The sequence below is a fragment of the Syngnathus floridae genome, chromosome 22, assembly GCF_059516105.1.
Source record: "Syngnathus floridae isolate MCC-2025c chromosome 22, RoL_Sflo_1.0, whole genome shotgun sequence".
Classification (NCBI taxonomy): domain Eukaryota; kingdom Metazoa; phylum Chordata; class Actinopteri; order Syngnathiformes; family Syngnathidae; genus Syngnathus; species Syngnathus floridae.
In genome coordinates, this window is record NC_142434.1 from 5,520,786 (window position 1) to 5,542,843 (window position 22,058).

The 22,058-nt window shown below is 43.9% G+C and overlaps 1 protein-coding gene across 10 annotated transcripts in view; it reads right to left on the reverse strand.

Moving 5' to 3' along the window:
- wnk1b (WNK lysine deficient protein kinase 1b) overlaps positions 1–22,058 on the reverse strand; it is a 38,715-nt gene that overhangs the window by 11,905 nt on the left and 4,752 nt on the right. For 9 of the 10 annotated variants that reach the window (XM_088366621.1, XM_088366620.1, XM_088366618.1 and 6 more), the window contains exons 3-12: positions 8,864–9,036; positions 6,837–7,057; positions 6,470–6,627; positions 5,118–5,206; positions 4,840–4,979; positions 4,682–4,761; positions 4,440–4,616; positions 4,122–4,188; positions 3,852–4,045; positions 821–2,209 (exon numbers count right to left, since the gene is read on the reverse strand). In XM_088366621.1, the coding sequence (XP_088222747.1) occupies positions 821–2,209; positions 3,852–4,045; positions 4,122–4,188; positions 4,440–4,616; positions 4,682–4,761; positions 4,840–4,979; positions 5,118–5,206; positions 6,470–6,627; positions 6,837–7,057; positions 8,864–9,036 (2,688 nt within the window). The remainder of the gene's footprint in view (positions 1–820; positions 2,210–3,851; positions 4,046–4,121; positions 4,189–4,439; positions 4,617–4,681; positions 4,762–4,839; positions 4,980–5,117; positions 5,207–6,469; positions 6,628–6,836; positions 7,058–8,863; positions 9,037–22,058) is intronic. The other variant, XM_088366623.1, reaches the window with a different exon arrangement.

Below are 22,058 nucleotides of genomic sequence, written 5' to 3' on the forward strand. Positions count from 1 at the left end.
ATTGAACCTAAGCCTCCGTCAATTTGTTGTATGTTTTAGTGTGTTTGTCCGCACAAATCGACAAAGTCTTGCAGCTTAATGACCATTAAAACACAGCCATTTAATTTTACTTAACACATCTCATGAAGCGGTAAATAAATTGTATTAAAGCAAACGACTTTGGATTTGTACGCGCGTAATTTTCAAGTATACCAAATGAATGGGATACCCGTACAAACAACACACGTTGTCTTCATATATGGACATATATGAACATACAGACAAAATACTACTTACTTCATATAAGACACAAAAAAAGGAGGCTTAGGTTGTTTACAAAGCTGGTGCACAACAGAGCAAATCTCAAGCGAACATGAATGTCCCAACTGATTGTTGTAAATTTTCGGGAGACATTCACAACGTACATCTGAAATGTGCTCTGTAGCATCTGAGCGACTGGAGGGGGGGGGGGGGGGGTTAAATTGACAACCTTTACTACATGATCGGAGGGTTTTGGAGGGTACCGGTACAACAAGAATTGCTCATGGGTCAAATTACCGTATCAGTTACTTGTATACGAGATTTAGTCTATTTTGAAAAGTTGGAATTTGGAATAGCGTTGCACGGTGTACCGGTCGTAAAAAAAAAGTATTTTTCGGAATATAAGACGCGCTTAAAATCCTTCAATTTTGGCCAAAAATAAATGGTGCACTTATAACCCGGTATACCATGCGCCTTATATGGACAATTCCAAAAATAGATCTGTGGGCTTTAGAATTTTGATATAATATAATTGGACCCATGGCTTTAGACTTGAACGTTGAAAATGTGAACTCAGTACCAGTGCGGGGTTATTGGCCTGCAAGGCCAGCAATGACTCATGGTACGTCATGTCGGGCTGGGAGGGGACCACCCCTCCGTGGCGGGCCCACGCACTTGGAATGAGTGACTCCGGCTGGGCCGCTGATGCGCCGAGGTCGGAAGCCGGGGTGGGAGGGAGAAAACTCTGCATGGACGGCGGATGCGCTTGGGTTTCTGTGGAATCGCAGAATACAGCCGAAGACGGGTGCGGGATGGATCGAGCGGCCGAGGAATCGAAATGGCAGGACGAAGGAGGAGGCGATTGGAATTCTCCGGCATCGGAGGATGGAAGGGAGTCACTGGAAGGTTCTGGGCTTCGGTCTTTTACGTTTAGGCCCGCGTGATGGAGGAAGAGACTTCCCGGAGGTAAAGGAAGTTCTGGACTGACGTAGGAACACATCTCCTCCGTTACCGGCTGGAGTCGGAGGTACGAACCCGAGCCGCCGGACCCTGTTGGGGTGTTTTCCTCCAGCGGGAGATCCATGGAGCTTCTCCGGGCTCGGTACAGTCTGGACGCCAGAAGACTTGGGTCACTGGCGGCGGCGGCAGCCGCGGCTGCTAAATGGTAGTCAAAGACACTACCAGTAGATGGCGCCGCATCGGGCATGATTGGCGGAGCCGACATCGGGTAGGCGGAAGATGACGCGTGGTGCTGCGTGTCGGTGGATGAACAGGAAACAGGGCAACCGGCGGATTGACTCATGGAAGGCCCCGGCGGGGGTACCGGACTGTGCGCGCTTAGTCTTTGCATGACGTGAGGGTGCAAGAAGCCCGGCTGAGGACCGGAATCATAAGCTAAACTGGCAGCTGCGGCAGCCGCTTGCCTCTGCTGGTGGAAACTCAAAAGGCCGAGCTGGTGCGCGGTCATCGGGTAGCCGCCGTACGCCATAGCTTCGTAATGGTCCAGTAAGGCCGCTTGGTTCAAACTCAGCCTTCTCACCACTTCCTCGTGTTCTGCCCTCATGTCCTTGTAGCCGTAGAACGTCGGTTCCGAGTGCCCCGCCAGATGCAAATGCTCTCCGACTCCGAGTCTCTGAGCGGTTGTGGCGAAACTGGGATTGACCATGTAGAGAGAGGGCGGGGGCGGGTCCACACCCTCCATGCCAGCAAAGGGGTGCAGGCTGCTCCCGTATCGGGGGTACGCTGGCTGAAAGTGGCGGGTGTGAGCTTCGAGGATCGACGTGCTCTTGCGTCTCTGCGTGTTATAGGCCTTGGGGGGGCCGGTGGGAGGAGGCGAGAAGGAAACGGGGCGTTCGGGGATGGAAGGGAAGAAAATAGTCGGTGGGTCTGGCAGTGTCGGGAGAGCGGCGCTCCCCCCTGTTCCTCCTCCTGCGCTCGCGCCGCCACTGTAGGGGTGCGCCATTGAATGCTGCTGCGACAATGAGATACAGCGGGTTTAGGAATGACAGAAAAAGAAACAACAAAGAGTATTGTCTCTGAACAACAGAGCCCCCGGAAGCCAAATGATGTGGTTAGCATAGAAGAAAATATTACAAAGGACAAAAAAAGAGAATAAGCGACGGACGAGCATCAAATATATAAAAAATATGAGGACAGGAAGGAGTGATGCTAGGAGGTGAAAAATTCACTCAAAATTAATCAGCTGATGTATCTTGAAAATTTGGGCTAGGCTTATACCGACTGAAAGTTTCGGTATCGCTACCCAAAACAGCCTTATTTCAAGGTATCGGTACTTGCTGTACCGGTATCGTCTGCCCTCTAGTGGTTGCTTTACTACTAGGAAGTAGAAATTAGGATAGAGAAGTGCCATTAATGACATATAATTGTAAAGAAAAATTATATGTTGGGAAATATTGTCTTCCTTTAAAATTATCTGGCATTTTTCATCTTATGAAGTACTAGTAGTATCGGTACTTGGTATCGACTCAAAAGTCGAGTGCTCGTACTGGCTAGTCAATCTGAAGTTAACACAATCCAGAAGAAGAGAGGCAACAAAAGGAGACGTGGCACATGATGCCTCGTTATCTCTTTCGAGCAAACTCTCTGCTTCTCGCCACCAAGACGTGGCGGAACGGGACCAAAGAGCTTTGAACCTACGGGGCTGGAGAAGAGGGTGGGCAGGCTGGCCCTGCGTTGCCTTGCCCGGGGTAGCGAGGGGGCGGAGTGAAGAGGAAGCACCGTCTCTAAGGCTTTGGAGAGGCGCACGGCGAACGTGTCTCTCTCGGTCGAGCGAGGGGAGGCGCCGGCGAGGGAGGGCGAGGAGGAGAGGTCTGGCGGAGGGGTGGAGGGCCGCTTGGGGCGCGGCGCCGTGGGGGCGGGGGTGAGGGAGTAGGAGGAGGGGGGGACGCAAACGGACATGCTACGGCATCGACGGCGGCGGGACGCAGGCTGCGGGACGGCAGGGGAGGGGGTGAGGACGAAAAGGGGGAAGAAACACAAGACGCAAAGACAACAGCAACAAAATGTCAACATAAATGACAAGAAATTAAAGAAAACTCAGCTGGAATTTAAACTTAAAAAAGGCTACAAAATGAAATGTAGATAAATAAACAACAAAATGAGCGTAAAGTACATCAAATTATTGTCGGGTGGAAACCAACACTTTGTTTTGTAATTCCTCAAAAGCTGCGAGTATTCTGCCCGACAACAATGGGCATTTTTTGGGAAAGGGAAGAAAATAGTCGGTGGGTCTGGCAGTGTCAACAAAAACAACAGTTTTGTGAATGAAAACGAATGAAAAAAAAAATAAACAACATGATAAATGTGACATTAAAGTAGTAAAAATAAAAGATGAAATCACATTGGACTACAAAATCAGCCGATAATATAAAACAAGGAGGCTGGATGAAGGAAAGAAGAGATAAAATGCGTGGCGACCAGGAGTTTGAAACCTTCTGCTCGTCCTTTTGTGACTGATAAAATTAAAAAAAAAAAAAAAAAAACATGCTCAGCTTCAAACCGCAATCCCACTCACAAGCACTTCAATCGTGATCCCACTCCAAACATAGCACGCGACAACGCATGAGGTAAGCTAGCCAAACGTTACTCACCATTGGTTGCGCTGGCTGAGTGTAAGCCGGGTGCTGCTGTTGAGCGGCGCCACCTCCAGGTGCTGTGGAGTAGGGACTCTGCGACTGAGGCTGACTTGCCGGCGGGCCGCTATAGGACATGGTCAGCTGACCCAGCTGGGGGCAGTCGCTGGAGAAAATTGACGAACCCTGACCGCTGTCGGCGGCTCCTTCGGCTGCGATAAATGCAAATTGAATATAATGTCCGAGTATCACGCGTCGTCAAATTAGCGTCGTGTGTGTGTGTCTTACTTGCGTGCAAAATTCCCAGCTGCTGATAGTGATGCGGTTGTTCCGCCTCGGTCTCCTCAACCTCCGCCTGGCAAAAAAAAACAAAACAAAAAAAACCACTGGAATTAATGTGTTTATAGCCATTTGAAATGTCTTGTTAGGAAAATTTAAATGAATATATGAATATTTTATATATATGTATTTATACATATTTTTAATATATAATATATAGTTTATGTTTTTTGTATTTATTTTCATTTTCTTTTATATAATTATACACATATATACATGTATATATATTTTTTTCTCTCTCCATATTTATTATTTTTTACTACCCACCTGTGTATGTGATACTTTGAGTGCCTCTTGCTGTTGTTCCGCTTCGAGTTTCCTCCTCGCTTGCTCTTCCCGCACCAGCTGCCTCTGCTCTCGCTTCCTCCGGATCAGCGAGACGCGGTCCTTGATAGCTTTGGCCATGGTCTTGTGGTCGCCCTCGGCCACATAGCCAGACTCGACCTAAACGCATCAGCGACATTTGTAATTCCCTCTTACTGGGACCCCAAAGCCGCTTGAGCTGATACCATTTCCTGAGCCACATCTTCGGGAACGTCCTTGTTGAGATCGAAAGAGAACTCGATGGCTTCGTTGTCTTTGTATTTTCCTGGAAATACGACGACGAGTAGCTTAGCGGCTATCAAATATATTTCATATCAAATTTTCTCATTTGAATAAATCTTACCTTTGAGCTTCTTGACATCTTCTATCCTAAGCCAGAGTTTGATGGCGATCATTTCCCCGTCATCCTCCTCTGCTAGCTCAACCCTGACTCCGGTGTCCTCTTGGAAGAACGCGTGGTTTAACAGGATCTTGATAGCATATCTTGAAGGGGAGGGGAGGGAGGGGGGTGTAAGAGACTATTAGGTTATTCTGAAAGATCCTTCCAAACAAATGCAGCAGAGGAAAAAGCACACTGGCATTCACAACATTATCAATCCTTGAAGAAAAAAAAAAAATCACCTCTCATCTTTGTTCGTCCTGATGCAGCCATCGATAATTTCCTTCACTTCAGGAATGGCCACTTTATCAAAACTACCTGGCTTCACTCCCTGCGTGACAATACAAATAAACTCAATCAAAAAATTTGAAGTTAGCGATGCTATCATGTCCCATACAGCGCCATAGATAAAAACAAAAGTGAATTAATTCTCCTGATGTTTACTTGCAAAGTCATGCGAGACTTATATAAGTCTCATCAGGTGAACGTGAATGCGGGCCTTGTTATTTAAATTAATGGCAGAGTCAAGCGGTTTGTTAGGACTGTTGAAATTTTTGACAAATTGATGAATGAGACCAAATCAGGAAATATATATTAAAAAAATAATATTGATTCAAGATTCAAGAGTCAAGAGTTTTTTTCGAGTGACTTACCTTGAGTGTACCAAGAGACGCTTTAGCTTTTACTCAAAAAGTGTCTTAAGTGTTTACCGGCAAATGAAATGGCCACCTCCCTATCTTTCCTCTCATTGGCTGTTTTTGATTTTTTTTTTTTCCACTCCCCACTTTTTCCACTCCCTTTCACAGTCACCCATAAACACACGGCAAGATTCCAGGGCCAAACAACATTAGGACTGATGGGAGGTCAGGTGGGGGAGGGGAGGGGAGGGGAGGGGGGGGGAGTAATGCTATTAGGTATGACAGATGAGAAGGGGGAGAAAGCGGGCTTTTATGAGGCTGATTGGAGGTAAGGAATGCTCAGAGGGAAGGGGAAGCGACTTTTCGGTTAGGATTAGAGGACGAGGCAATGACGTAAAATTCAGAAAGTAACAGTGGCTTTCATTTTTGGATTAACAATCGAGATTAATTTTGAAAATGAGGCCCGTGGTGATTTCGGTTAGGCCGATGCATTTTTTTTTTCAAAAACAAAATGGCGCTGGTGCTAGGTTATAAAGTGGATAACATCATTACTTCCTGCCAAATTGAATTCTTTTTTTTTGGGTCGCTTCTTTTTTAGTGATGACGTAAGAGGTTAATCGGGGTGACACGTCTGGTCAGGACAAGCGGGGTTGTGTGTGTGTCAATTAGCGGGTGAGACGAGAGCGGCACCCCCGGGGTGTGTTGGAAAAATAACACAACTGGTTGTTTTGCCAAAAAATGTCACGCCGGCTATCATTAGGAAGGAAGAACGGGGGCGATTGTTAAGACCTGACTATATTGCGATTTTTAATATGGCTAAATGACATTAGGCAGGTGTGTTTGGGGAGAACGATGTGATTAGATTCGTATTTAAATTAAAACCAAATTGTATTTTGTATTGAATTTGTCTTACTTGTTTTTTTTTTTTGGAATCAGACATGAATCCAAACACTCACGCTAGTGACTCGTCTGTAGATCTGGGCGGCGTTCTGGCATTCCGAGTAGGGGTACTCCGAGGTGGCCATCTCCAGCATGCACATCCCGAAAGCGTAGACGTCCACAGATTCGTCGTACTTCTCCTCGTACATCTCTGGCGCCATAAACTCTGGAGTACCTGACCACAGCAGATGAGAAAATACAATTTTTCTGCGGGGATCAGCGAGTCTAATTTGTTGCCACTAGGGGGCGTTAGCGTTTCACGCTAGACTTTAGTGAGAGGAAGAGTATAGTTTTCTTTTCAAATTCAGAGAACATTATTAGTGAATCAACTGACAAGTCTTGGCTGTCCAAGGGGTCTGGGGTCAAGGGGTCATCAGATCCTACCTATGACGCTCTTGGCAAACGAAGCCCTTTTCAGCGTGGCTAAGCCCAGGTCGCCGATTTTGACCGAGCCAGTGGGCCCGGTGATGAAGATGTTGTCGCACTTGAGGTCACGGTGAATGATGGGCGGCGCTCTGGTGTGCAGGAAGTGGAGGCCTTTGAGAATTTGCCGGCACCACGAACGCAGAACCTTGATCTTCATCACCTTGAAGCGCTTAAGGTAGCTGCGGAATAAATGGAAAGCTCTGTAAAAAATCTGACATCAGCGATAAGGATCAGCAGAAAAAGTCCCAACCTGAATGTCTATTAGGTTTGCTGGATTTTCAGGTTGGTTTTGAAGTCTAGTTGGATACAAAGGGATTTATTTGGACACTCTAGATTAGATATAATGCAGGTAAAGGATCTTTCATTTGAAATTGTCACGCGGCAGAATAATCAAATTTTTCCCTTATGCAATCCAAGAGCCAAAACTTTGATCTTGTTAATTCAGAATTGGATAAAGGTTCCGACTCTCATGAGAGCCAGTCTAAGTGCTGCTTCAAAATCCCCCATGTACTCGTGTGGTACACACAAAGCTGCCTTGACGCAAACCACTCAAAGAATCTTTCTCCATTGAAATAAATGGAAATGCTGTTAATCCGTTCCAGCCTCGTCAATTTTCTTAATCTATATATTATCATAACAATTACCATAGAATCTAAAGAACTACACAGTTTTTGCTACATTTTTGCTTCACTTCAGTGTATATTGTGCTACTTACTCCAGATAAGTAGTCAAATACAAATAAATCGATTTACATAAATTATGGATTGTCCTCCTGCTTGCTGTTATCACTAATATTTCAAGGCACCACTGCATAACATCGTCAAAACACACACGGTCACACACATAGATAAGGGCTCTCATGTAGAAGTCAATATTCCCATGCTCCTTATCAGTCATCATTCCCAACACTTTTGCACAAGAGGGTCCCCTTCTTTAAGAGCGTTCCATTTGGATTCCAGCCAACAAAATGTAGTGTACAACCACTCCACATTTACATTCTTCTCTGGGTCCTGCACAATGTTAAAGTAATCCAAGTGTCCAGACATATTTGCATTCTTTGCTTCATGATAACCTATGGCTGTGGGGTTTTTAAGATGCTTCCATACCGGTGGTATCAAACATTTGGCCCATGGGCCAAATTTGGCCAGCAGTTTAAATATATTTGCCCTGCAAAGACAAATTGTACATCCACTTTATGTGTCAAAATTAAAATAGCAACTTTTTTTCACTAGCGATGTTGCTAGCAATTTTTATTGCCATTCATCTTTTGGAAAAGTTCAACAGTTTCTTTACTTTTAGTGCTTTGTAGGATGAATGGAAAACCTCCAGTGTACAGTAGAGGGCACTATCGCCCTTGTACGTTTTGTCATGCTTGTCACTGTAATCACAGGTGGCTCATTTTTCGTGTCAGTGACACTTACAAGTTGACTATAACCGCTTCCCTATCGTAAAATGATGTTTTCATGCCTCTTTAGATTGTTCCGCTCTTGCACCCTGGCTGAACTGTAACTGTCACCGTGCTCATCCACGCGTCACGTCGTCACGTTGTCCCCCTCGGCACGCTTCGTTTGCTCCCTGCCTCTGTCTGTCTATCTATCCGGTTGATAGGAATGAGAGGAATCTGCAGCAGAAGCAGCATCTGGCAGGTGGGACCGTGTCCCACCATGCACCACGGCGCTTGCCCAACCCGCCCGCCCCTCATTTTGCCTTTGATTGTGAAATCGCATTGAATGGCCTCCCGTGCTTCTGTAGACCTATCACGTGTTCGACGCGTGGACAATGACGACCACAAACACGTCGATTTTTTTTTTTTGCAGCCAAACAGATGCAACAGTTTTATGCCTAACATTGTGCATTTTTTTTTTGTGAGCGGTACAATGAAGCAATGCATTCACAGATTACTAATGAACCCAAATGTGCTAGCAGGTATTAGTTAGCCTCAAGGTCTATTCTAAAAAATACTCTGTCCCTATCACCGTACTCACGTTTTGAGCGTGCCCGAAGTCATGAGCTCTGTCACCAGCACGATGCACTTCTTGCCCTTGCATGGCCCTTCCCACGAGTCGTAGAAGCGGACAATGTTGGGATGCTGGAGGCCCTTCAGCATCCCGGCTTCCTCCTTGAAGCGCTGCCGTTCGGATTTGGACAGTTTCCGGTCCTGGAAACAAGAGTGTGAGGACAACAGGAATTATGATAGCAGGATGGAGTGGACGGATGTGATAAGTGGATGCGAGGAGAGAAGTGGTCATCGAAATGTGATGATGATGACGGTGTCACGCTACAAAAACACACTGAAAGGCAGCTGCTCACTCTCGAGGACTTTCAAGTCGGAATCAAAGGCAGCGCAGCAATCAAATATATTTTGATCTTGTCTGCTTTTATCAGAAATAGACTCCAACGGTATCTTGAGCAACTTATAAAACATATTAATGCATATTTAGGGGAGATAAATAAGTCAAACTTTATGCAACGTCCATAGGCATATTGTCAATTTATGAGAAAATTAAAGGGTTTTAAGTGCGCCTCATAGTCCGGAAAATACGGTAATTACAGCTCATGTCCAGGATCCTGAGTTGTCTATCGGCGAACACATTTAAACGAGCATTCCAGCTTCTCCCAAATGACCTCATAAAATGCAAAATGCCTCGAAGGACGCGTGTTCGTTGATGCACGAATGTGCGTCAAAGAATGTGTTTACTTATTGATGAGCTGGACCGCTAGTCATTTCGCGTTTGCTGACACCCACGTCACTCACCAGATAAATTACGGTTTAATGTCGTTAGAAAACAAGACAATATACCAATTAAATTAAAAAATATATATCTTACCAAGTATAACAATGAGATAAAATGGTTATGTTTTGATAATAATTATAATAATAAATAAATAATAATAAATGATAATACGTAAATAAAAAAAATAAATACATAAAATAAATAATCATAATAATTAATTAAAACATATATACTATTTATCACACACTTTACACATGACATCAAATCTCTAAGTGCTTATTACCGCGAATGTTTTCTCCATATTTTGATCAAGCAGTGCATGAGAACATTGTGGTTTCTACCTGCAGTGTGCACCATGCATTTCACTGATGTCTATTCGCAACTGACAAACAAACTTCCATCTCCTGACCCAGTGATCACATGACAAGTGCTGCGAGGTCACCTGACTGCCTGGAAGTTAACATTCCATTTTCCCAGCAGCACTTTAAAAAAAAAAAAAAAAAAAAAAAGAGCCGCCTGACCATGCATATTACTGTATGACGCCTCCCTCGGGATACTGGAAGATTGCTTCTCTCGCTCTCTCACGGGTGTGAGCATGTGCAGAGCAGAAGAGCCTTTATAATCGATTAATCGGCGGTGGCGTTTTCTACACAAAGCGAATAATGTTCAGGTTAAGACATGATATCATCCTGTGAGAATTTTTTTATTTATTTACTAATTCAATTTCCAGAACACTAGCAGTGTTGTTGGGTGTTTAGTTGTTTTGCCGTCTCTTCTGCTCAGAGCTTCAAAACATCATGAGACTCGAGTTTGTCAGTTTCAAAAATACCCTCTCGCTCTTTCTCCTCGTCACAGGCGTACCGACATGAACCTCCACGTGGCGGGCCCGCACGTTCACATCTGTACTTTCTTATCTGCCACTCACACAACACTCCTCCGCAGAGCTCTATGTTCTCCGGGCGTCACGTCCGAGTCGGCCGACCTATTTGTACATGAGGGAGCGCAGAAACGGGCGCCCACGCGGGAAAAGGCCGCCGGCCGCCCAGTCCAGTCACCAGCGTGTCGGTAAAGCCGAAAATTCCTACATGGCGCTTCGGACTCAATATGTAGGTCGCAAAATAGTATCAATAAACCGGAATTCCCATCCGAGCTAATGCTATTAGCAAGCTTATTAACCTAATACTATTATTGGGCCTCAAGTGAAGTTTTTTTTTTTTTTTTTAGCGTTCAATGATTTAACAGTCATATAACATGGGACTCATGATTGTTTACAGGAGTTGATACTTTATGATCCGCCTCTTATCATGGTGCTAACCTGAGAACAGGCCACTTTTCTACACACGGTGGTTAACAGTTCATTTATGAGGCGAGCGAGTGTTTTTCTGGAAGCAAACAGAGGGTGCATCATATTAACGTTTCAAATCAGTGCCATGGTAACTTGACTCACCGCAAAACAACTCATTGAGCAGCAATGATGCAATTCGTGTATAACATCCAAATCTGCTCAGCTAAAATGCAACCCAATTTGATTTTCCCTCCTCGACCTGCATGCATTCCGATCCGAATTTCAAGCTGTTATGGTTTAGGCCCCCCATGAGTGTGTCAAAGGGGGGGGGCATCTGTTGTGAATAAGAGTGATTGAAAGGGGGGATGAATGACTTCCAGTAAGTGTGAAGGGGCGGGGGGGGAGGCGGGGCTTAGACTGGGCTTTCATAATATGCACAGTGAGGACCTTCAAAAACATTTTAGGTGCGGGTGCTAAAGCCCAAAGGCAAACATAGCGATTTGAGTTGACTTGTTGGCGGCCTGCTGCTATATTCCAAATGTGTTTGCTCCATCTTTTTGTCCACTCTCTCTTCCCCTTTGTGTTTCTCTTTCCACTCTCCTGCAATGCCACCCCCCCCCTCCTCTATCATTCCTTCCTCCGACTTAGGTGGTTTTTGGTTTCCCTTCAGTCACCACTCTACATATTGCAGTAACCAGGGCCATGTGTCCGACTCGCAGAGTTGAAATCTGACCTAGTTGCGGCCGAATAAGGAGTCTCGCCCGTTGAAAATGTGGCCAGGCGAGAAGCGTTTCCGAGCTTCATTGCGTTTCGTGTGGCACCTCCTCTTCCTTAAAATGTGACCCAAAAAAAATTTAAATGAGGGCCAAAAATAAGCTGCAACAATATGTCAGGATGGGTTCAGTTTCAATAACGACGTTTATGTTCTCAACAATAGGTGCCATTGCGGCCTGACACTCATTGTTTCCTTGGCCTTCGTTTGGCTGTAGAATACAAACAAGGATAAAAAAATATGGCAGCAACCCAAAAATTTGTTGTAATCCAGAAATTGTTGGCATTAGGTGCAGCATTATCCCAATCCAAGGAGCAATAATCCTCAACTGGCAAACTGCTTAAATATCCAAACAAAGTGCTAATTCTGGGCTTTTAAAAAAAATAAAATAAAATTAGCAACCAACAAGGAGCTCCTTTGTTCGACATGCAGGAAGCAGCCATCCAATTAAATCATCTAAAGGAAACGGGTAGTTAAGTCGGCATGTCTAGAAATAGGATCGAATTTAGTGATCATTTTTAATCTGTCATTAAACACGCTATTCAATCGAACCAATTTACACTATAGTGCTGAAACGATTAATTGAATTTCCCAAATAATCGGATCATCAAAAAGGTACCGACACCCATGTCCCTCACCCGACCCGCTAAAGCCAAATGTAAGTAAATCTTTATAATTCAAATTCAATTTATAACTGAACATAATAATAATTTGTGCAACAGCACACATTTATTTCCCACAGTAAACTCCCCCAAGCTTGCCTTGATGGACCTTTGTAGCCCACAGGGTGGAAAAAGTTTGCCGTCTAAGTATAGCGCGAGATGGCCCGGCCGCCGTGTTCGCACGTCATAAAGCAGCGAGCCGCGCGGCTACACATGATCCATTCAGCGCTCGTCTTCCGTCGGCGTTTCCAAAAACGGCGAGGGCCAGAAATGCCAGGGCCGCTCGAGTAGATCCGACAACAAGACCTTCATAAACAAGAAATATCTGACATCCTGTGTGACCTTGAACCCCTCGGCGTGTAACTTCAATCTCTCGCTTACACTAACGGATGATCTAACACGAGGGTTAGGAGAAAATAAGCGAGCGGACCGTTCCAGATAAAACCATTACATAATCTGGCAGGAGGATCCTTTTGCACGCCGTTAAACATGGTGGGCCCTGCGCTTTTGACGCCCAGGTTGAACTTTAGCGCGTCTCCAGTTTCGCTTTCATCAGCTCGAACGATAATAATAGCAGAGCTCACCTTTTATTCACGTTTATTATCGGCGGCCATGTTTACGGATAGAGTGGAGATAAGTGGAAGAGGATGACAGAGTTTTATTGGAATGGGAAGTGTCATAAAATAAAATTGAGGAACTGTGCTGACCTCCACCAAGGCTTCCAGTTTTTGTGTAACGTTCACAACAAACCATTATTACGTAAGCTACTTTCCACGGCGATACTATATCACCTTGACCTTGTCTCTCATTAGATATCCGCATGCCCGTTTCCTCCCTTGCAGAGGGGGGGGGGGCGTTGGTGCGGCGACTGATTAGCGGCAAGGAGAGGAACCGATTCAGGCGAAAGCCGAGACGTTAAACAGATACGAGCTATTGATACGGACGAGCGCTGCAAAGTGAAGTCACTCTCTTTTTCATGACTCTACGGGTTGATTATAGGTTAACGTGATCCGGATGAATAGCTCTTTGAGCAAATGCTATGACGTTAGGGCGGTTGCAGCAAATGGTGTTGAAAACCACGCGAAGGCGGACGGACGGATGTGAAATTGCGGGGTGAGGAAATGGGCAAAACATGCCCTGGGTCGTCTTTCCTGCTCGGATGACACGCGGGGCGAATGTTCCACATAGTGCTTCTCGATTATGGAAAAAAATATGAATTGTGATTTTTTTTTTTTTTTTTCACGATAATCGAAATCACGATGAGTCAAATGACTGTTTATTTTTTGGTACAAAACAAAAAATATATATAATATAATAAAATATAAATAAGTATTAAGAAAAATTTATTTGAAAAAAAATAGGAATCTGGATTTTTTTCGCCGATAATTGAAATCACGATTAGTCAAACGATTGTTTATTTTTTGGTTCAAAACAATTTTTTTTTATAATATAATGTAAAAATATAAAATATAAATAAATATTAAGACAAATTTATTTGAAAAACAATAATTATGCAAGCTCCTTAATGGACCAAACATTTTTATAACAATGCAAAATTACTGTATAAATTCAAGAATAGCTTACTTGTATCAACAAATATTATCCATTGGATATGAATATATATTAACAATCGTTTTTATTCCTCGATTATGCCAATTTGGTAATCGTGGAATGTAATGATGGTAACTGTAATTGAATTTTTATTAATCGCACAACTCGTGAGGTTACAACTTACTGCGTTAAGGGTGGCAAAACATATACGGTGGAGTGATGCAATAACCCACAGAGACACACACAGAGTGGGTCGGGTTGCTGCGGCGGAGAGACAAAGATGTCAATGTCACAATGAGTCAGTGTCAAACTTACGTCACCTCAAAATAAAGAAAAGCAAACAGAGCCTTTGTTGCGCAAAATGGTTGTTATGCAGAAATCCTAAGGGGTAACAAAAATGTATTTTTTTTAGGGAGTAAATCCTCTTCACTACAATTTGATTGGCTTTGGAATCTTTGAAAAATAAAAGTGATTCAAGCCTGAAACTTTTTTGCTTTTTCAGCTGCCTGACTTTGATTTAATCGTTAGCAGACTTTCGGTGGATAATTACAATAACTGTCGCCTCAAAAGAGACAAGCTCTAATTAATCCCAAAGTACACCTACATAGCTTTACAAAGACGGGCACAATAGTCGAGCGCCATGTGGGCATCCGAACCACAGGAGCGGCCCACAGGTTTCTCTTTTGCGCAAGGACAGAAGGCGAAGAAGCGAACAATAGCGTTTTGTATTAATAGCCGCTTACAATATCCTTACAATGAAGAATGGGCGATTATGTCAGGGAAGGAAGACTGGAGCAGCTTTATTATTCTTATCTCCTCATCCAGCCTGACGTAAAAATAGGGAATAATAATTATGTATGCGTATAGTCGTTGCTAATGGTGCACGTCGACTATTGACAGCTAAGTCGGATTTATTCAGGTGCAAAATTGCCTGCGAGGGAAGAAAATAAGGATCAGGGGCGCACCTGTCTACACGCGGGATCGTGCCAACACACACACACGGCAGCATCAGTGAGTATAAACACTTATGTTTGGAATTCCACTTTGAGCCCTTCTTTTGTTTGAGCAAAATAACTCACACAATCGCCCGTGCTTTTTCTCGGACTTATTACGCGATATCAAACGTGAAAATGATGTAGCACAGGAATTGCTGTGCCAAAACAGAACGGCATACTCTATGATTTGACCTTGGATGACCTTGTCAGTCACTGGACTCCCAAAAATTTGAACGCAAAATGAGACATTTCAAAATAACTTAAATTTTACAAAAGGGGCCCCAGATCACTTGATTTGTAAACGCATATGTCCAAAATCTAAATTCAAACCAAAAGCTGAAAATATGAATCATGTGACACTCTTGCTACCGCTTACACCTTCAGCCCACGAGATGGCTATTTTTAGATGTACAAAGAAAAGAATGAACCTCAGAAGAGCAAAGAGAGCTGCGAGCAGAATAACAACAGAGACACAAAAAAATTTCCCATCGAGTGTTGCTAACAATTGCTAGCATGTAGGGTTGCTAGTAAACAAAATCACTTTCGCGAACAGGGCTATGTTGTTGCATTTGTAAAAATGCTGTTCGGTTTATGCAAAATAATTTCTTTTAAGTGACTTATTTTTGTTGTTGAAATTAGCTGAACTTCTTTAGAAGCGCATAAGATATGCTAGCGTTAGCCACAAAGCTAGCACTCACTTAAGGCCCCAAACCAAATTCCACTTTTGGCTCTTGTTCAATATTCACATTCATGGCGATTTATGGTAGTTCTCAAGCACGGCCTCTTTTTTTTTTCTTTTTAATCATCCCTTTCATCCGATCCAAGCTAGTGAGCTGAAACGCTGCTAATGTTTGGGCTAATTAAGGACATTGCCCTCTACAGCAGAGCAAGCTGGATTTCGAGAAAAAAAAAAAAAAACCTTCTCACATTTAAGCTTCAATCCTGTAAAGAAATGTCAGCAGTTCTGAGCTGCTGTTGGCTCGCCGTTCTTTGTTGAGGACATGCCACCTTAATAATACCCCACACTTCTGCCAGCTATTTCGTGGAATCCCCCCCCCCCCCAATAAAAAACAAGACAGCTGCCAAAAATCCACAAAAATAAATACATTGCATAGCTTTCGACTCCAGTCGGTCCAGTTTGTTACGAGAGATTTCATCACGCCACGAGGACCCATTGTGACTGACGACGTTTATTAAATTATCTTCTGCATTTGCGTGATGTGCTGACAGGCTAATAGCCGGGCGGGCTTACAAAATGGCGGTGTTGTATGACACAAAATGCAAAGGCGTTGTTTCTACAAAATGATACCTGCTTTACATTTGCGTGTGCTTACATGTCAGGTACTCGACAAAGACTTTCCCTAAATAATTACTTTGGATATCTGGGCGGAATAAGCGGAGGTGTACTTCCTGTAGCTACAACGACCCAATACTTTTGCTCATGATATGGAGATTGTCGCTCTTCTATGCAACGTACAGTGACGTAATCACAAAAAAAATGTTTTCGGATCCGTGATATCCTTGGCCCCGTGGCCCCCCCTAAGAAAAAAAAATCCTAGCGCCGCCTGTGTGTATATAGGGACTTTTATATAGAATGAAACAAGCAGAAATTGCTGTGCCATTCAAAACTACAATGGAAGAATATGTGAGCTGTCTTGTGCAACATTCCCCCCCAAGGGTGTTGGACAGCATCTGGAAATGGAGCACAAAAAGAGGAGGGGGGAAGAGGGGGGTTAGACAGTTCCTAAAGTGCTCAGGTTGTTGAATGGGCCAAGCTTCAGACCACAGGGGATCTAAAGTCCATTAGTTCCTCACGCTGCCATTAAGCGTGCACCTCCTCGTCTAAGCTCCAGCTCCATTGCATCTCACTCATGTCATTTGTTTTTTTTAACTCAGATGCAAATGGTGAACTAATTCCAAAATAGATTCTATTTCTCATGTCTTTTTTTTTTTTTTTTTTAAATAAATACACAACCAATGTGCTTGACTGTGTAATTTTACTATCTGGAATCTGCACGTGCAAACTCAGCATGGGAAGTATTCCCGATCAAATATTCATGCGGTTGGAATGGAAGCAGGCTTTCAAATAAGCACGCAAATGCTCATAAAAAGCCACAGACACGATTCATGTCTGACTTTAATGTCTATTTTATTTCCACACTTGCTCCTCCCGCTGTTTTAGTCCCTGCACATTTGGCGCTGCCTTGCCCCCCCCCCCTTCCCTTCGGAGCGGGTCAACGACAGGGCGACGGGGTTGAGCCGTTCATCACCCGGCGACAGAATGAACAGACGTGGCGATTGCTGCCCACGTGCCTTCGTGCACAAAAAGGATGAAGAGTGGTAAACAAACACGAGCGAGCCTTTTGGTCAACACTGTTTTGTTATAATGCTGGGTGTACTGAAAGAGCAAAAAAAAAAATGGACAAAATGGCTGCAGGATTATTTGGATTGACATTTTAGGCCAGAATTAAGAATAGAAAAACATGTCGACAACAAGAGGTCAATTTCCACAAAGTAGAAATAATTTTTTTTTTTTAACTCGTTCACTGCTGTTGACAACAATAGACGTCAAAGATTCGCTTCAACAGAACTAGCCGACAAGCTACACGTATGACGCAAATGTTGCGTTGAGCAGAAATAAATTACCTTTTCTAATATTTACAATCGAGATTGGAACCGGTTTATTGTGAGATAAGCCCTGTTGGCACTTCCCGTCTTATCATCGAGGAACGCTAATTTCTCTGATAAATCCACCGCCAAAGCGGTAAGGCCCGTTATCGGACACGGGGCGCTTGAAATCCAAAGAAAAGCCGACCGATGAGGTTGATTGTGACGATCGAGGCTGCAAATCACGCAGCTGTTCTGTCGCATCGAAGAAAACAGACGGGACTTTCCACCCTGTCGCCTCCCGTCGTTCAAGTTCAAAAACGACACCGGGCGTCGCGCACGCGTCGCCCCCCTTGTGACCTCACGCACTGCCGATTACGTCACGCTTTCTGAGGGATTGACTCCTACTAATCTGTCCCGGGAACTTCCCATTTCACAGAGTGAGTGGTTTTACACAGATTCATAAATTTGCAATTTTTTTAAGTGCTACATATCGGTTAGTGTCATTGTGTGCGCTTAACTTTAACCCATTGGCTTAGGTAACATCTCAGCAGATGCCATTCCACCGCTGTGATGCTATTTTTAGGACAGACGCGAGGAAGCTGTCTCAGAAACAAAGCGGAGGCTGGCGACACAATGAGCCGATGCGCAACACAATATTTGATCTATTTTCGGCCCACCTAATAAACTCCTGTAATTTACTCTGCTATCCCGTTATAAATAGCGAAGGCTGACGCGAACAATGGCAGCTGTCGACCGCAATGCACGGTGTTGTTCCTCTAAGGGGGCGCTTGTGAGTCCAAATTGATTTCCATTCATTTCCTCAAGCGCCGATGCCCGCAAAATAATGGTGGACACAATAGTATGTGACCCCGCCCCCTAGCTCTTCAATGACATCTTATCAGAGGAATGTGGGGAATCTGGGAGGGTCAACCCAAATTCCTCAAACACACAAGAATGGGACAAAAGTGGCAAAGACAAAATAGGAACACTCGAAGCAAGCAGCTTCGGATGTGCACCTACTCGTGTCATTTTATGCCGATTCGGCAGTTTATTTTTAGACTGGCGCAGCTCGATTACAGATGCAGCCATCTTTTTACATAGAGAAGTCGTCTCCACCACAAAATAAGTGTCTTCTTTTCATGTAATCCGCCAGAGCGGCTGATTTAGAGCGCCTTGTTGTTGCGTCGTGGAAAACTACAGCTACATTTTTGCTGGTTGGAAGATGCTGTTATTTTTTTTGATTTGTCAAAGGAAGACGTTGGGGGTGCACGGCGGATTAAAATGGCGCGACAAGCAGATGAGTAAAAGGGAAATAATGAGATGAGCAGAACTAAATGACAAATCTGATTGGAAAGAGCAAAGCTTACGCGGGGAGGGAGGGGGGGGAGCTTGAGCCTTGTCATCATGTTTCACTGTACAAGCCATCTAACATCTGCCTGATGCATTCGCTGCCCTGGTTTCACCTCGTAAAACACACACACCATGGCCCGCGTCAACCATAAGCACACGTTTCCTATCCGGGAACTCGGCAACACAACCTCATTTCAAATGATCATCATTATAAAACGCATTAGCCAAGTTGGCTAACTCGAGCTCACAAATACATTTTTATCTCTCAACTTGAATACTGAAATTGACACATTCTTCATGGCGGAATGGCCTGACCTCGCCACGGTGCACTACAGGAAGAACACAGAAGCTGGTTTGCATATGAGGAAGCATCAGCTGCAGTGCCTTCCTTTTGTTACTCACAGCCGGTTGCGATAGAAAGTCACAGAAGATGATGGCGAAACGCCGGAAACCCAAACTTATCTCCAGTGTGAGAACAAATGACCAAATCATTCCGAGCCGAAAGTTGTATCCGGACAGCCAATTAATGCTTAAGGAATGCTTTCGTTCTTTGAGGCAAGAATAACAAAGAGTTCCTGGCTGAGTCTTTTTTTTTTGGTGAGGTCTTGCATATCAGCGTGGTTGGCTGCGGAACGCCGCTCGTAAATCCAGCAGGTATCACAGTAACACATGTTGCCGTCTGTGTTTTTATGCGGAGGTGATCAATCTGTTGGAATGTGGTTTAAGGAGCTATTAAGGGATTGCTGCACGCTGAGTGTTAACCTGAAAAACTCATCATTGCGCCGCTTTTACCGTAATCCCTGAAATAGACGCTCCCCCCACACTCTGTCATACTTAGTCATAGAGTAGACAAAATAAAAAGGAGGAATTCAAAATCTATTTGCTAACTGAATCACGTTGCTAATGTCTCAATGTTGCCCTTATATGTCCATCCTGACATTGTCCACCTAGTCAAGCATTTTTTTTTAACTGGGCTATAAATATCAAGTTCAATTCAATACAATTTCTATAATATAAAATACAGAATTAATTTTTGTTTTCAAATAAAACTATATGATTTATAGCCAACATTGAAATCCACTTGAAAAAATAAAGTTCAAGTGTACATATAGGTGCTTTATGTCATAAGATGTCTACATCAATCAATCAAACCCGCTTGCTGTTTTGTCAAGGAAATCCGAACCTTCAGCCCGAGCGCCCCCCCCCCCCCCCAAGGAGCCCGCACTTATTTATCTTTCACCGAGGTGTACAACGCCACAATTACGCTCCTTTATGCGCCCTATAGTTCATCCCTCCAGACGTTATAGATTGCAGACAGACTGGCTGCTTTTTATGCCAATAGCATGAATTTTATGAGTTATTTTTCAAATGGGGGGGGGGGGGGGGGGGGGGTTAAAAGTGATCAACATGATACAGATACTAGCTTGTACGGGCGCAACAGAGAATCCATTGTGTGTGAATAGAGGACATGACATTATTAAATCTTGACTAAAATCTCCAAAGCGCCACAAGCTACTTTCAGCCTTCATACGTGATCCTTCTTTCATTATGTAACAGAGTTTTATTAGGAAAAAAATATGTAAAGTAAAAATAAGTCTTCTGTGACACACCGCGGAGAACTTTAACAACCCTCCCAAATTTGAGTGATTAAGAAAATGACGTGAGAAATAAGGCTTCAAAAAAAAAAAATTCAAGCTGCACGCAACGAGGCGCTCTAAAACCGACACGCACGCTTGCAGTTGGACTTAAAAATAATTTTGACTCACTCTTCCAGCTGTCTTGGTGTGTCGTGCGCACACTCGAGGCTGACAACGGGGCGCTCTAAAGCGGCGAACCTTCCAGAGAGTCAAAAAACAACTTTTCCCTAAAAGATGACTTCACGGCAGTGATTGAGTGACCGTTATTGCAGAGTCAAAGAGACTCGTACCCCCCCCCCCTTCTGTATCCCCCAAACTGTGGAAGTAATAGTAGTCTCTCTGTGTGTGGCAGAGGAGGAGGGGGACTAATCCGCCTTGTGTTGCTGTTGAGGCAACTTTCAAGGTCTCCGAGTGCCTAAAGGTCACACATATGCAGACATAGGTCCCCCCCACTCAGCCTTTTGGTCCTCAGTTTCTTCTCTCCCCCCATTGCTTTCTTTGTTTTCACCTTCCTCCTTACCATTCTCCCTCAAACGTCCCTCCCTCCAAACAAACCTTTACTCTACCCAGTTTCTTTTTTTTTTTTTTTTAAATTGGAGCTCAACCCCCTCCGAACGGCGTCAAAAGGCTCGACATGCTTCGTGTGATCGCCAGTGACACCATTGGGCCCACCGCTAGCGCAGACGCCCCCCGCCCCCTCGTCGGGCCTGCTTTTTATCTACCACTTTCAAAATTCCTTTGCCTTTTTTTTTGCATACAAATGCTGCTTCCCTTTTTTATCCTGCATGAAGATAAGATAGTGGGGTCTTTCAGCGCTCCACCTATCTGTTGGGCAATCTTCCTCACGTAGGATTATGCAAACTATCCCGCTCCATCTCCAGCCATCTATGGATTACTCCGGCGGCCAGAATAGCACACTGTCACCATATTGAGCACAGTCATGATTTAAAGTGAGTAACACGATAAAGGTTATCAATACTATCATGGCGTTCCGTATCGATTTGCTAAAAATTGCAGTTGTTCAACCTAATTATCAAAAAATATTCCCCAAAAAATTAACAAAATATTTGACAGAAATATAACACATTGAAAAAAAGAGAACCAGAAGAACAGAATAGAAAATGAGAAAAAAAAAAAGTAAAATTAAAAAGAAAGAAATAAAATTGTAAAATAAAACAAAACATATTAGAGCATGAAAATATATTTGAGGGAAAAAAAACTGGACGAAATGGAAAATATATGAATAAATATAGGGTAAATTAGTAAATATTAGAAAAAAGCATCAGCCCTAAAATTTGACAATAATAATGTATGTATGAAAAGATTTGGGGTAAAAAAATATTAATAAAAAGCATTATTCAACCTTATCTAAATACATGTTTTGACCCTTATCCAAATGTATTCAAGGAACTCCCACACATCTCCAGTTGCCCTGCGTGAACATACATGTGTGTCGACACGTCTGTAACTTTACTCCGGCCACATGTCAGCAGTTGCTCAGCATCGCGGATTGTAGCGAGAATCTGTAGGGACCGACTTGCCTCTGCAGGCATCTCCGCGGGGGGGGTGGGGGGGGCTTGCAC